At 32.8% G+C, this 17,696-nt stretch overlaps 1 protein-coding gene across 2 annotated transcripts; it reads left to right on the plus strand.

The window, feature by feature from the left end:
• Nucleotides 1-1,553: 1,553 nt before the first annotated feature.
• Nucleotides 1,554-16,820, plus strand: LOC142984594 (uncharacterized). Of its 2 annotated transcripts, none has more exons than XM_076132333.1 (6): nt 1,554-1,820; nt 5,272-5,377; nt 5,864-5,964; nt 7,350-7,421; nt 7,831-8,106; nt 8,665-16,820. In XM_076132333.1, the coding sequence occupies exons 2-6, from the start codon at nt 5,275-5,277 to the stop codon at nt 8,869-8,871; spliced, it is 759 nt and encodes a 252-aa protein (XP_075988448.1). In that variant the 5' UTR covers nt 1,554-1,820; nt 5,272-5,274; the 3' UTR covers nt 8,872-16,820. The 2 variants fall into 2 exon arrangements, with proteins under 2 accessions (XP_075988448.1, XP_075988447.1); XM_076132332.1 differs by lacking the exon at nt 1,554-1,820 and adding an exon at nt 4,662-4,793.
• The last annotated feature ends 876 nt before the right edge of the window (nt 16,821-17,696 follow it).

Below are 17,696 nucleotides of genomic sequence, written 5' to 3' on the forward strand. Positions count from 1 at the left end.
CCCATTCTCTCTTATGTGAAGCAAGCGAAGTGGCGCGGGTCAGCTAGTCAAAAATATCAGTCCTAGCAAAAGGGATGCAGTGAGTTGGGTTCGATTCCCATACAAAACAAACCGTACCGTCGGACTACGCACCTGACTTTTGTATGTATGTTTGTAAAATACTGTCACAAACACCCTTAAAACAAGAGTAGTCTATTAAAACGTAGTTTCTAGAAAGTTCTCTCGCAGAATAATCTGAAACCCTTTCTTAATCCTCTGCCAATTATGTTGCCCAACGCTGATCAAATGACAAACATTTATTACATGCGATTATGAACCTTAGTGCTGAGTGTTAGGGTTGGTTTTCAGTTGGATGGTTTTAATGAAAATGAAACGGGGTGGTTAATCTCTTGGTATGTATGTAAAATGTCTGTTTGTGTGTTTTTGGTAATTTTTGTTTCAGTATTTTGTAGAAGAGAAAAAAACATATTGCTGTTGACTATACTTCACACGTGTTTAGGTGAAGGTAGAGTTGGATGAAAATCATAGAATTTTGTATTTAAATTTTTTTCATAAGTGATATTAACCATATGCCGACGGCAACAGCGAATATTTCATGACATAATTAATCGAACTGAGACTAATTTCAAGTTAAAAACACAGGGTATTAGGTAATATCATAAAATTTCAGTACCTTATACTAATTCTTCTAAAACTATTTTATTAAGCATCAAGTAAACTTGATAGCATACAACAATTTTTATCAGCAGCGCGATTGTCTACAGCAAGTACCGAGTATCGAGAATTACCTAACATTTTAAATGTACTGAACAATTCGTTCCTACAGCACCCGATAGGGGCGATGATTGGGTATTGATTATCATTATTATTACTATACTCTGTGGTATTAATACATTTCTCGTTAGCTAGCCAATTGTCGATAGTCGATAGTAGTAGAGAATCTCCTCACAGATACTAAACATCGTAGCCAAAAATACGAAAAAAACAAGCAAATCCACGCGTACCACGAAATGTGAGAACATACACAACACAAGTCATTCCAAACCTTAACATGTACAAAATATACCTTAAATTACAGTGTATAAGGCCTAGAAAGAGAGGTCATCGAATCGAATCTAAATGGATTATAAACAGTTTGCGCGCGCAACTACGATGTTTTCATATCATGGCGGAGGGCTCTTTTTAGTGGACCGATCCCAAATAATATCTTACAAGTCATATTTACTTATAAAAAGTAACAAATATAAAGCTAAATATTGTAATTTGTCTTATACAAGTGTTGAAATATTATTTTTGGCGTGATTTTCGGTGTAAATCGTATTTAATGTTGTGTAATGGCGCCCAACGTGATTATACTTATTCGATATGATGTTTATTTTTGTTAAATGCGTAGTTTTGGGATAAATAACTTTTCATAATCTATCTAAATATTATTTTTGTAGTATTTCCTAGTATATTAAAGCTTTTAAAGTAATAAAAATGTATGTGTTACATTTTTCGTTCGGAAACAAAAGCGAGCGTTGGAAAGTGTCAACTAAAAAGAACCCACGGGATAGCGATTGAGGAAGCGGGTGCTACCGTATATTTTTTACTAAAAAACTCTATATTTTAACATAAATATATTAAAACAAACTGTCTATTTTTACAAACTTTTTCTACTTGGACGATATTTTTGAGGTTGGCGCCTATATTGATGAAATTTTGAAAAAACATTTTTCTTCGTATCATATCAGTGGAGTGTGTGAATTTTTAATGTGTTTTTGACTTTTTTGGACTATTTCCCTTTAATATTTTTTCACCAATTTGTAAAGGAATAAGAGGTAAGGATATTTCTTTATTATTCTAGTTTTATTTCAAACAAAATGAGTCGTTTTTCAACGAAACATAAATAATTTTACGCTCAATTGTTTTTCGAAACCGCGTAATTCCTGATAATTCATAGAATTAATTTCTTATTAAAGAAGATTAATATATTGCTGTGCGCTAAAATTAACTACTATTAATACGAAATAATCGCTTATTGACAATATCTGTTAGAAAGACGAAAATGCTATGCATTTTTGATACACCTCGCACTTGTCACGTACCTATTTCGGTTGAGTAAAATTGTTATTTATTTTTTTATTAATGAAAACAGTTTACTGTTGAATTATTTTATACTGAAGGTACATTAGTAAAGATTCTAATATTTTTAAGTTCATATTTAGGCGTATCGCTAAAATTTAATTTAATAAATAATGCGAAAAACTTTGGGCACTGAAATAAAAATTAGAATACATAATTTTTACGTGAAAATTGATTCCTCAAAAAAATATGATTCATAATTTAATGTGAGCATTTATTAACTCATAAAAAATAACGATATCTAAACATTATTATTAGAAATATTAAAATAAAAACTATGGAGCGTAAAAACTTAAATATCGAAAAATAGTGGCAAATCAATATTGCATTCAGTCAATTGTAGTTCATAGACAATAACTAGTTATTTTTATGTAAAAGTATTTGACGATGTATGGATGTAGAGATATTTGTTTTTGTTTCAAGGAAAAGTTGCTAATTTGAATTCAGTCGCGGAAACGACCGTCGATACTCGAGACTCGAACGGTATAGTTACGCCACTGACTATTGCTCCTTAGGACCACAGAAAGTCCATTGATGTTTAGTATGATGCTCGTAGCTAGTTGCACTGACTGGCCGATAACTGATCAGTAGATTAATCGAGGATGTTACTTAGATGGATGGTCGTTTATTGGTATTTATAATAGTTCTTAAGCCACGTCAAAGGCCTTCGGCACAGAAAACAGCTTCGTGAACCCCTTGCTATATTTTTGTCAACATTTGCCGACAAAAGCGTCATGAGCACTATCTGATTTGTCGACTATAGCGACCGTGGCGGTGAAACGGTGAAGACATTATACACTCCATCTATTGCACTGTAGGTTCAGGCTTAGCTGGAGTACTAACAAGAATTGGCTAACCTTTTTAGCTTTGACTTTGGCCTTTGACAGAGTACACTATTGGTACCAATATACCAACTATTTAATTCAAAAACTTCCTCCCGGTAATTTACTAACGATACTACAATCGTAAATTTATAGAAAGAACAAAAATACTCTTGAAGGTCACTGTAGTACTTTGTTACGTAAATATAGTCAAAAAAAGCTTCCCTCATAATCATGAAACGACAATAAAATGCCTCCAAACATACGTCATCGCCCTTCAGTACACATTATTGTCAACTAGCTTATGACCGCGGCTTTACTCGCGTGGATTATCTGTTAAAAGGCAAATCAAAATCAAATCGTTTATTTATTTAGGTCTGACACAGAATAAATCTGCTTATAGTTTGAGACTGATAGCAGATAAAACTTAAAAAAAAAAATTAGGTCTAATATAGACACTTATGATAGTCGTTACAATTACTGAATCTACCACTAGCTCGGAAAATGTAGAGCCTTATGAAAAGAGCTAGCGAGAAACTCACGGCCACTCTTTTTATTCGCCAAAAGTTTTACAATGTGGTTGATACAATAATTGATCATGCGAGGAGCTGCCAACAATCAGCGATATAGACTAAACATCAATTAAGGAAAAAGTGTCGTGAAATTAAAATATACGCTAAATTTAATAGTACATACATAATATCACGCCTGTTATTATATGATAAGCAGAAATGTATGAAATATATCCATGTTTAGACGTTAACAATGTTAGTCCCATGTAATAGGGGGCGAGCTTATTGCCATATACTGGGCACGTTACCAAACTCCGGGCTATATTGAGAAATTAACTTTAATTAGAAATGTCTTACAGCACTGCCCAATTCGGGAATCGAACCTGGAACCTCATGGTCAGCAGTTAAATACACTACCGACAGCGCTACAAAAATAGTTTATTATTTAATAGTTTACTAGAAAAACGGTACCAGACAGAGATATGATCAGCTTTGCATTTTGATAATGGTTTGAACAAACTGCTATAACTCCTACCACTAACCTCACAAAAGTTGCAATTAGGTATCGTTTCGAAGGGCTTTATAATATTTTAAGAGTTATTTTTTTAATCCATGCTAAAAATTATAAAAGGACTATGTGTTTGTTCGTTTGTTAAAACCGCATAATCGATTTCAAAAACTATTACTAAAGTTAAAGATATAAATTTTCAGGGTTGAAGGGCATACATAATAATACGTATGGTACATAATCCATACATTCAAAAAATATTTTTGTTTAGAAAGCATATAACAATAGGTAACAACTTTCAAAACTCACGTGGAAATATAAAAAAATACAGGTTTTTCTTTTCTACCTTAATAATTTATCTACTCAAGTTTCATGGAAAACGATAATAAAGACCAATGAACAGACAGACAAAATAGCTTTCGTTTTTTATTAGACCGATCGATATCCCGTCCTTGGGGTGAGGAACTAACGTGCCGGGCCATAGCACGCCGCACTCTGCCCATAACTTCACGGCAGCTAACAATATAAACCGTGTTTCATAATTTATTATCATTTTGCCTAAAATTAGGGCAAAAAATAAAATTTTACTGTCAAATTCCTAAAAGGATTTTGCCGTCAGATTCCTGAAGAGAATTTTGCCGGCAAAAAAAATTGTGAAGTGAATTTCATCAGTAAATTATTATTTAGTTGTGTGGTGTTTTAAGTTGTGTGAAAATTAGTGTAATTAATAGTTTATTGTATTTAAATAGACTTAAATAATAATTAAAGATGTATATCAAAAATTTAACTAATAAAATCAAGAAGCATTTTCTTCGATTGCATGATGAGGTAATTTAATATTTTTTTCTAACTAGTACTTATATTATAATTCAGTATTATGTATTGAAAGTACAGTGTATTTAATATATTATATAATATTAGTGTAATATATTATGTTATAATGTTTCAAACGTAATTTTATTGGGCATTTTCGAATGATGGACTCGTGCGTAGAGGTCGTTGGTTCAGTTCCCTAACAGACATATTTCAATTGTGTGATTCAGGTGCAGTCATAACTTGCTAGATACCTATTACCCTTATCATCCCTACTTGCGGTAGTATTTTAATTATTTCTGCGCAAAATTTCATTAAAATTGTTTCAGCAATTTAACCGTACAATCGTCGTAGTTGCAATACCATTGCAATACTTCTTCTTGTTATTTGTATGTTTATAAAACTTCTCGCTAAAAAATATCAATTCCATTAAGAACCCAGTCCCTGCTAGCTTTTCAAACAATATTCGTGAACAATTTATGTGTGTTTTCAGATAATGGCACCGGTAAAGTTCGGACTGTTCAAGGCTCGCAGCCGGGACTACCAGGAACAGCCGTCTACTGAGAACCTACTACACACCAGCAACAGTGCAGACCACGGTAAGAACTTATAGCCAGGTATATGTCTTTTATTGGAAATTTCGATTACTATTTCGATGTTCGAAAATGATGTGTCAAAATCGAAATTTCGTGACTTAGTTAAGATTTTTTAAACACAGAGGCTTCTTCGAAATGCATGAAATCGTGGTCAATTATCACATGAAATCATCCGAAATTTTGGAATGCGCTTTCGTTTTTCGTTGAACTATAGTAGGTGCCCAGAGTCCCGTTGCCCTACGTTGTCGAAAATAAATACGACTGTTACATAAAGGTCTTAGGTTTAAATCTCGGGTGAAAATGCAATTTCTTCAAATTTCAGTCTAGTTTTCAGTGACTGCAAGAACTGGTCTAATAGGAAAGAGAGCCACAATAAACCTTATATCACTTAAATAGGCCGAAACCGATCTCAGTTGACTCATGGTTCTACTGAACAGACATTTTCTATACTAAAGCAGTGCAAGAGTCTAACAGTATATTTCTTGGCAGTGGCAACTCCATCATCACCGATAGCTTCCACCAGCAAGGGCATCACGGAACACGAGCAGTTCGCAGACCTCTCCGTGCTACAGATAGACAGCGAAGAGGACGTGAGTATGAGTGTCTACTACTACCATTACACTGCCTCCATTGCCAAGAGTTTTGTAAAATCATGAAACAAAATTATATCTGAGTTTTTCTGTCGAGATATGCTTAGGGAATCGCCCGGGGTATATTGCCCTTAGACCCAACTTCTTCTCCGTCTTTCTTCTTTTTAAACACAACTTCTTCTCCGTGTCTCAGAGTGCACATAACAATGGTCGTGTCGGTTATCTGTCTCACTGGGATATGACAGTGAAGGAACAGAGAGTGTATCTGTGCATTGTGCACGCACTCGGACACTGAGTCAACTGCATTACTTATATAAATATTGTGACTGTTATAAGCTATAAGTCCTAAATTACCAAATTCAATTTGAATCATTTCATAAACTTTGTACAAGGCATTTAAGTAGACATATAATTTTGACTGTTTCGGAAAAGCTGGTTACTCATTTAATGGAAATTTATTACTTTTAATGAATAAATTTAACCCATTACTGTTCCGCTGCTGGGCAAGGGTCTCCTCCCGTAATGAGGGAGGGGTTAGGCCTTGAGTCCACCACGCTGGCCAAGTGCGGGTTGGGGACTTTGCGTGCCCTCAATAAATGTATTAAACAAATTTTTAGGCATACAAGGTTTCCTCACGATGTTTTTCCTACACCGTTGGAGCATGTGATAATTATTTCTAATACACACATAACTTCGAAAAGTCATTGGTATGTTGCCTCGGGTTCGAACCTGCGACCACTTGCGTGGGAGGTGTCAACTTATACCATTATACCATTATATTATTATAGAATTTAATTTGCACAAGTAAAAGAATATTTACAAAAAGAAAATTTATTTTATAAAACTTAACAATTCAATGTCGTTCAATCTCACGGATCTGTTTGACGGTCAGTCGCCACTTCGTATCAAAGTGTTTGAAGAGTGTCAAGATGTTTCGAGTGGAGGGATGTGACAGAGTGTCTTGATTGAGCAGCTATGTGGGTCAGGGTTGATAGCCAAGAGGTTTTCAAAGTGTTTTATATTATGTAATTATGGACTATTAGCTTTTGTCTGCGACTTCGTCCTCGTGGGTTGTGTCTTAGGACAGAATTTTCATACAAATTTTCATCTCTTTTATACCCTTGGGGGTAGAATTGATCAAAATCCTTTCTCAGCGGATGCCTACGTCAGAACATCTATCAAATTTCAGCCCGATCTGTCCAGTAGTTTGGGCTGTGCGTTGATAGATCACTGTCAGTCAGTCACCTTTGAGTTATATACTTATATTTAGATTAGCGGTCGCCGTTCTTCGCATTCAGTCTCACATGGAAATTTTAATTGGTTTATGTCTCTTTCATTCATACGAATTAGATTTTCACAATTGTCTATTATTTTGTTAATTGCAGGACAATATATCACAACATGAAACCACACCCACACGCCGCATCAGTGACTGCAGTAGAGTGGACGAATCACAGGTAAAAATGATTTTGCTATAAAAATTTAAGGTGATAGAATCAATCAGTCATTCGAGGGGGTTTATCAATGGATATAAGGCCTTAAAAATTAAAAATGTGTCCCTAAGTCCCGATAATTGATTGTATGATTGCTAATTTAAATAATAATGTTGACCCATTTTCGATTTTTCGTGTTAATACTCACAATATCTTAAACTGTCACTCTGGCTGCTGATCATAAGGTAAAGTTCAGTACCTGGGTCAAACAAGATGCTATTGTATTTCTTGCAAACAAAACTAGGCTTAAGAATACTCCGAAAATCAATATCACTTTGCCTGATCTTAAAAATAACTTTTCGCTTCATTATCAACTGGAATATATTGACATTTTTAAAATAAGCATCATTATTTCCAACTTTTTACTCCCCAGATAAACTACCAGCCCCTAAAAAACCAAGCTTCTACCGACGCCACATCGATTTCGACCCTTAACTCGGACCCAGAAGACCACACCCTCATAGAAGACGAAGACGGGGCGACGTCCTGCGACGCCATGTCGCTGCAGTTCGACGAGACGTCCATCGCTGCCAGCGAAGACCTGTCGGTCTACTGCGGGACTTTGAAGAAGAACAAGAAGACCAGGAAGGAGGAGAAGCAGCTGAGAGACTTTGATATGTGGCAAGCTAGTAATGTAGAAGTTATGCAGGTATGTGTTCTATGTCTTGAAGAAATATGACTGAATAGTTTGTCCGCGATTTGTGATGGCGTGGTTTGTGACTTATGACAGAATTTTTATAAAAACTTTCATCCCCTATTTATTTTTATTTTGTGGTATTTGAACTACGCGTCTCCGTGCTTCGGAGGGCACGTTAAAAGTCGGTCCCGGTTGTTGTCTACTAAGATAACAGTCGTTAAGCCACGTCAAAGGCCTCCAGGGCGGCTTGAACAACTTTGACACTAGGTTGACCACTAACCATACGACAAACAAACAAACATCCCCTATTTTATCCTCTTTGAAGTATAATTGATCAAAATCCTTTCTTAACGGATACCTACGGCATTACATCTACCTGCATGTCAAATTTCAGACCGATCGGACCAGTGGTTTAGGCTGTGCGGTGATAGATCGCTATGTCAGTCAGTCATCTTTGAGTTATAATTATTTAAATTGACTGCTTGTAGCATTGCTAGGAAGGTTATATACTAAGCTAAACCATACTATTTCCTGGTAAATAGTAGCTTAAAGATCTTTTTCTACTTTCAGAACCTTCTATCCCGAAGTGGGACTTTAGACGAGCAAATAAAATGGGAGGCCATCGCCACAGCGCGGGGACTCTGTACCCTCAAAGACAGTTGCACTTGCGATGACTGTGTGAGGGCCAAGTACCTCGCGGGAGTGACAGACGGTGACGGAGGACTGGGAGCTGCTCCCCTCTTCAACGCTATTAGTGTCGGGTGTCAGGTACAGTGAATGAACTTTGCTATTGTAATTTAAATGTGAAGGACTTTGTAAAGGTTGAAATTGTATGGGTAAACTTTAGCCAGAAGGTGACCATGGTCGGAGTCGATCGAAACGGCTTGCTACACATATATTCGGTTTGGCATAAATCGGTTTAGCCGTACGGCAAAATTCGATGTCGATCGAAACGGCTTGCTGCACACATGTTCGGTTTGGCATTAATCAATGTGTAGATGAATGTTTGAGAAAAATGCCGCTCGACATCGCCGCGTCTGAATGTTTGAACTGAATTACGATCGTACCCGACCGGCTCAAGCCGAGCAATGCACTAATTGCTTCGATTCGGTTTTGTCGTTCGATAAATATTGCCGAACCGAATTTGCCGACCCGACTATGTGTAGCAAGCTTCAAGTAAAAATGAAGTGGCGGAAAAACATTGCTATCGCGTTTAAGATCTTTTTAGCAATTTTGTATTCTGTGTATAAAACTGGAAAACTTTGCAAGTGTCTAATGTATAATAGAATGCGGGAATAAACGCTAACACGCATTTTACCTTAAAATGCCAAACGTTTCGGCGCAGTAAAATGCGTGTTCGCGTTATTTCCCGTATTATTTTATACATTAAACATGCGACGCGAGAGTTAAGTTATGGTTTGCAAGTGTCACTTATATGGAAAAAGAAATTTGCAATTGTTTCTTTGGAATGAAAATTTGCAATTGTTTCTTTGGAATGAAAATTTGTAATGGTCGTTTGTGTGGAGAGAAATCTTTGTAATTGACTCTAACATGGAGAGAGCTTTGAATTGACACTGAGGTCAGTCTGTAGATACGGGGTTCGAATTAACAAGATAATTGTTTTCATAAAAAAAAGAATTATTATGAATATATTTTCTGTTTAGTTACAGTGTAAAAATATAATTTGTAATTAAGAACGATTTTTAATCCTCGGCGATGAAAAGTTGCTATAATTTTGTTTTTATATCTATCTGTCTGTGACATCTCAACACCTAAATTACAGGTAAACCGATTTTTGAAAACAATAACTTTGTACCACAAAAATTTCATATATTTTTTTAATGAATGATGATTATCAATTCGAACCCCCGACTGGTTAGACTGCAAACTTTGCATTATATAAATAGTAATAAATAAATAATCTTAGTACTTATAGTTGAGGTTTTTGTGACTCGTATGTGTTTAGAAAACATTATATATTTATTACTACAGTAGCAAGTATTTAGTAAATATATGTGTATAGATAAACCTTGCAAACCTTTATAACGTGGTCGGGAAAGTCTGCATATTTATTTAATATTTGTAGTTTTTTCTATTCAAGTATATCTATGAAAATGAAAAAATGAAAATGAAAAATATTTATTGCAGCAATAGACAAATACAAGTTTCTAAAATAAACACTTCACATTATTTCTATATTATTATCTAAAGCTGATACATTCTTAACGGTAGGAACAATATCTGGTGGTCTTCTCACTAGGCATGCCCGTGTCGAGAAGACCGTCTACGATTTACAAAAACATAGTTTCAGTCGTTCAGTTTTACAATTTCACGTTTAGACTATAAATGTAGTTACAAATTATACAAGTATATATGTATATTATATAATATATATTATGTTTATACTTGTATAGTATTGGTTGCAGGAAATCGTGTTTATAGTACAGTCTGACTATAGCAGTTTTTTTTTAAACTTTGATTAAAATATAACTGAATTATTCTTAGCTCTTTTATAAGTGTAAATGCAATGCTTTTTATAATTTAGAAGCAAACAGTGAACTTTAGGACTTTTCCAAAATTAAAGTAAATTGACTGTTGTGTATAGAAATAATCTGTATACATAATTAATAATCATAATATAATGTATATTATTTTTAGTATAACTTTTCTAAGAAAATATTTTTTCATCATCAGATTTGAATAAAACAGCCAAATGCGATCTGGACTCGCGCACGACGGGTTTCGTACTATTATTTATATAAATAAAATAAATAGAAATATTATTGGACAACTATACATATATCTATGTATGTACATCACGTTTGTTATAAGAAAGCCAATTTAATAGTAATTTAATTCATTTTTTTTCAATATTTGTTGTTATAACGGCAATAGAAATACATCATCTGTGAAAATTTCAGATGTCTAACTATCACGGTTCATGAAATAGCCTGGTGCCAGACAGACAGCGAAGTTTCAGTAATAGGGTCCCGTTTTTACCATTGAGGTACGGAACCCTAATAAAAAAGAAATTTTTGACAGAAAATCTTTTTAAAATATAAAGATCATATGATGATGGAAAAATAATTTCCCTGATTATATAATAATTGATTTCAAATATAAAACTCTGCAATTACAAATTATATACTTGTATGTGTGTATATTACTGTATATTCTACATTTTCTAAGATATATTAGATATACAAATCTAGAGAGAATTATCTGCCTTTTTAGTTGATAGGTGTCTATATATATAAATATATATTCTATGTATATAATATATAACTCTGCATTGTAATTACAAAAATTTAAACTAAATACAAGACTAGTTTTTAGTATAGAAACTAATGACTGCCTCCGTGGCGCTGTTAGTATTGTACCTTGCTAAACAAGAGGTCCCGGGTTTGAATCCGAGGTCGAACAAAGTCATAATCATTGGCCTGAATACATCTATTGCAAATGATTATGGTGGCGTCAGGTAGAATTAGTGCACTTTCGTTCGTGGCTGAAAAGGTCTATTGGAATCATTACAAAGTACTATTGGTCTTTTTCTTATTTAAATTAGATTATTCACAATACTAGCCCGGAGTTTGGTAAAGTGCCCAGTATATGGCAATAGACTCGCCCCCTATTACATGGGACTAACATTGTTGATGGCGAAACATGAGTCTAAATCATATACCTCTGCCTATATACTCGTATATCTTCGGCAATGACAGGCGTGATGTTAGGTATGTAACTATTGAGAATAATTATTTTATGTAATTACGATAGCAGAGTTAATATAAGGTCGGGTAAAAAGTCTTTTCGTATTAAATTTTGTATGAACTTGTAATAAAATATTTTCTCTACACAAAAAAGCCCGATATTTGGGTACCTCACGAGCTCACTGCAAGAAACCTAATTAACCGTGTACTCATTTGTGATTCTTGAAGCCAAAGAGATTTTATTACAAGTTCATACATACTATAAGGCGAAAAGACTTTTTCCCCGACCTAATAAAATTGCAGAGTTTTATACTATATTATAATTATAACAATATTACTACTTTTTATGTTATTAAGTGGTCAAATTGAACTGTAATTTACAATGCAAAGCCATGCACTGATTAAAGGCTTAGGCCGTGAGTACATAGTATTGTTATATCTATAGTGCAGTCTGGCCACAAAATCTGTATATATATTTAATTGCAACCACTATATACATGTACCTTATATATAACACTGATCTAAGTGAAACTATACCTGTATAAATATAAATATATTTATGATCAAAATCCTTTTATAGCAAATAAGTCAATGTATAGTCAATTTTGTTACGTGTATTAGTAAATAGTATAGTATATAATGATAAATATCATGTGTAGGAAAATTCACATTTTTGTATTATAGTAGTAATTTACTTAAATGTGTTCTGTGAAAAATCTAGTAAAATTAAGATTTCTGTAATATATTTTTGTGTTTTTCTTTAACTTAGTAGAGAGACTTGGCATTTACGATTTATCAAGATCACAGTCGTCTTCTTCTCTATAATCTAATGGGTGACTATATTACATACTGAGTTCCATCGTTTCAGAAGCCACGTTAAATTGTGTATCTTGGCTTGTTATTTAAAAAATCTTTGACAGTCGTTAACAGTAGTTAAAAGTCTGACAAGCAGTCTTACCGAAGGGTATCGTCATATCGTGTTATAATCCAGGTAACTGGGTTGTGGAGGTCCGATAGACAGTCGGTCCATGTAAAATAATGGTATTCAGGTACTCTCTACTGAGTTGTTGGAAAAGGTCGTCTTTACGATCTGGCGCTGATTAGTTTAACTGCCATAATTTTAATTCTATTCTAAGTTATTTCTTACTTAAGCATTCGTTTTCCTGAAGAATTTTCCCCTATATGATATGAAACACGTAGGTGGTTTTACTAATGAAGGCAAACCAAGTCGATACTAATAATATAAAATAAAATCTCTGTGTATATATTTTTCACACATCAACAGCTAAACTCATTTAAGTGGATTTTGCAGGGCAATAGTCTTGGATTCTTTGAAAAGAACGAATTCCACAAATTTTCATACAATATTCTCTGTAATTTCTTTCAAACGTTTTTTGTGTGAATTCTACTAGCAGAGATTCAAACATTCGATGGTATTCGATGGCATATAAATCGATCTGAAATCAGTACAGCAGTCCTTTTCATCGCATTTGTACGAAGAATCTATTTAATGAAAATATTAGGTCGGGGAAGAAGTCTTTGCGCTTTATAGTATGTATGAACTTGTAATAAAATCTTTTCTCTACACAAAAAAGCTAGATATTTGTGTACCTCACGAGCTCACTGAAAGAAACCTAATGAACCGTGTAGGTACTCATTTGTGATTCTTGAAGCCAAAGAGATTTTATTACAAGTTCATACATACTAAACGCGAAAATAACTTTTTCCCCGACCATAAGGGAAAGGGAATGGGAAAGGGAAAGGGGGAAAAAATACAAAAAAAAATACTGAAAAAACAGAAAAGTATTATTAATTGGTTTGCCTTCTAAGCCCTTAAGCCACCGAATGTCTTAAACTAAATGTATCAAGCGATTTGAGTAAAGGCCTCTGTAAAGATTCCGTGTAAGACTGAAGCGAACTCATTCGTAGAGTAAGACTTGAACGGTGTGAGAGGTGAGAAAGTTTCATACTTCAGTATTTTGAGTTCATCCCTGACGGTAAAAGACATTGGTAATTTAAACACATTTGGTCGTTAAGAAGACATTTTGCCGGTAAAGAAGATATTTGCCGGTAAGAAGGCGTTTTGCCGGTCAGAAGGCATTTTGCCGGTAAGAAGGCATTTTGCCGGTCAGAAGGCATTTTGTCGGTCAAAACATTAATTTAGATTTTGTCTCACGGTGTGTAAATATATTATGCATTGTATAAAAATAAAGTTATTAAATTTGTTTAGTTTAAAACGCTGAGTTGTAAAAAGTTTCCATAATATTTCATTGTCGTTTGAGACCTATGTTAATTTTGATGTCAATTGGTTTATAAATTCTTTGATGAATAATCGTAAACCTACGAATATTTTATTATATTTGGTTAAATTCATCCTCAGATAAAAAAAGATTTTTATTAATCGGTTTTTTTAACTGTTCCAGAATAAAAGCCTGTTCAAATAACACTCTCTTCTGAAAAGGTTTTCAGTTATTTTCAATTGATTTTGACTGAATAAACTCATAGTGAAAGATTTCTTGGATACTGAAAACTTAACGGGATGCTCGGAATGAATGCGTGTACCAAATGTTTGAAAAAAAAGTATTTTTACATTAAACTTTGTATATAATCAACGATTTCTAATACTATATGTTTCTATGTAACTCTTGCGAGAGATTTTGAAAAGTTACGCTTTGTATCTCAATAGTATTTATTACTTATTTAATTTAAATATGATGTACAAGCAAAATACTACAAAAGCAAATTAATCTGAAATGGCATTCTCCAATTCTGAAAGGTTTTTGAATTTCTGAAATATCTGTAAGTCAGACTCTATATAATGCAATAGTTTTAGTAGCATTTGCTTAAAATTAAATAGGTTATTTTAACTGGTTTGGAGTGTGATATTTGACACATTAAACTGATGTAGTACTTGTTTTTTGTGATTTGGTTTATAACACATATTCTTTGAGAGTCAAAGCGTAACTTTACAAACAATATAGTAATATTATGTATTATTTTAGTGATAAAACCGCTTTTATAATTTATTTTTGCACAAAACGATACCATTTTTTAACTCGCTGTCACACTGATTGATCGGCTGTTTATCGTCGACCGATTGTTAACTGACTGACTCCTATTAATGATAAATTGGCTAATCGATGTTAAAACTATCGGTCAAATTTTACTCTCTACTAAAGAACATTACAATATCCATGAATGTCATAATTCACCCCGATTCCAATATTCAAAGATTACTCCTATATTAATGTATATCTAACTATTTACTTCTTATGCTTGTAAAGTGCATCGGTAAATTATAAAAGCGGTATATATAAATGTCTTGTATGTGGATATACGTATTAGATTAGTAAATATATACCTTATTAGGTATTATATTATCTGAGTGTTTACAACAATGTGACTCGAGACTACTTTTGTACCTTTTGCACCAATTATTGCTTGAAAACATTATAATACTGGACGTATTTTTACTGTATACTTATGTATTACTGACGGATCCGACTTTGTCCAGGTTTAGTAAAATGTTATCCCTTTGATTTCATTCTCGTGGGAATTTTGATCCCATCGATCACAAACATTGTCCCGACAGTTACACACGTATAAAAAATAACTATCCATTTTAGTTTTGTTGTTCAAAAGTTATGAGCATACAAATGCCAGACATTTCGGTGTTTCACTTTTATTCATATAGATACTAAAATATATATTATAATTTAAAATATATTTTGTATTTAATTATGTAAAATTATCTCATGTAATGTGTTCAGACTTATATAAACTTATAAAACTCGAGTCACATTAGTAGATTTTTGTATTGCGTAGTATAATATTAAACAGCCTTTAAATTGGTTCCTATACAATTTCTTAATAAACCTCAATTTTCTATCCGTATAGCTGTATTAGCGGAAATATTAAATTTTGTTACCCCAGCACTTTTCACACTAGACTGAATAATTAAACAAATAAAAAAATGATATTTTTATGTAAGTACCTACTTTGTAAACGTAATACTGCACAGTTAACTTTTGAAAGAACAATGGCAAGTTTTTACCTAAGTGTTATATGAAGCGTCTACAAATGGGACACGTGCAAAAGTTAGTAATTAATTTAGCCCTTTTTTATGATGAAATTAACTTTTTCGGTAAAAGCCTAGCTTAAATTATTTACAAAATAAACTTTTACTTGAATACGTCCACATCCAGTGGACATAATCTTTTAGTCAGTATTACCACTTACAAAATGTTTCAAAATTATTATTTTGTTTTTAAATATCAAAAAACGATTATTAAGTGAACGTTAAAAACAAATCACATAGGTTTTGCTAAAAAAAAATAACAAATATAATTGATAGGTGTTTTAGTTACATATTTTATTATTAATGTTGTGATTAATAGTCAGGTATTATTAGATGAAAGTGTAATGGCAGTACTAAAAAATTTTTTTTTTCCTTCCGTTGTTTAGAGTGATGTTGATAATCAATTATTTTCACAATCGATTGATCGATTATGACAAATATATAATATGAAAAGAATAATCCATTTATAATAGCTTGTTATTTTACGCAATTTTATTAGCATATTTGATTTGTTTGCAATAATAATATGTACTTAAATATATAAAATAAAACCTCAAATAGCATTACAGTAATCACTGACGTTATCATTACAGCATCCACAAAAACTTCCTTAATCAAAAATATTTTTAATAGTAAGTCGCAATATAACAGTAGTTTTTTGGTTTTTAATCTTAATAATATCGTTTAAAAAATAATTAATTCGATTATATTCTATAATCGATTATGACTTCAATTATTTCAATAATCGATTAATTGATGATTGATTATCAGCATCACTAGTTGTTTACTTTGTTGTGAACTTGTTAGTTAGTTTTGCTTGCTACTGGTGTTACGATTGCTTTCTTGGTTTATCTTCAGTTTTGACTTGCATTGCCCCCGGACTCAATTCTCTGCCCCTCACGACTACTTGTGCTTTCTCATGGACTATCGACGTTAGTAAAGTAGGTATAGTACCTATCTATTTTTAACATTACTTACCATTTGTTTGCTGCATATACATCAGATTTTTATACAAAATTGTAAAATAATGCATTGTCTTTGCTCTCACGTAATCTAAATCTGTTTTTTAGACATAAATAATGTAGAACAGCAATTTACATAAGTTTTTTCATGATATAACCTCAAAATATAAAATTGATCATATTTTTTTCTTGTGGCCCTCTCAAACCAAAAATCTTAATGATTCTGTTTAAGTTATAGAAACTCTATAGTTTTAACATTTTTTCATTCATAGACGCTCCAAAACGATGTCAGGTAAAACTTTGTATGGAGACTTGCCATTGTTCTTTCAGCATTGCTTTACAAGGAAATATGCATTTTTTTTTCCTTGGTATTAAAACACAAATTTGAAGGGCAATTTTTTATTAATTTTGTTTGTCAATTGTACAATACGGAAATATAGTTTCTAACTAATATAGTATGGTACTTATATGTATAAGTACCATACTATATTAGTTAGAAACTATATATATACCCTCTTATTCATAAACACACTATAAATAAACCTATTTTAGTTTAAAAACTGCTAATGTTTTCTCTTTTTCATTTCGCGAAGGAGTAAGTAACAAAACTCTTTATAAGCCTTTCATAACTTCATATATTTTTATAAATAAGAGGACTAGTCATATACACATACATAAAACCTCGCCTCTTTCCAATAGAGGTCGGCAGAGACCAGAGAACGCGAGAGACTATAGATATTTCATTACTTTCATTTCCGTATATTACAATTGACACATCAAAATAAAATGCGCCTGAAAATCTTTATTAATTACACGTTTTCCAAAAAAATAATATTTGCAAAGTTTTCGAAAAAT

This window comes from Anticarsia gemmatalis, chromosome 27, assembly GCF_050436995.1.
Source record: "Anticarsia gemmatalis isolate Benzon Research Colony breed Stoneville strain chromosome 27, ilAntGemm2 primary, whole genome shotgun sequence".
Lineage (NCBI taxonomy): Eukaryota > Metazoa > Arthropoda > Insecta > Lepidoptera > Erebidae > Anticarsia > Anticarsia gemmatalis.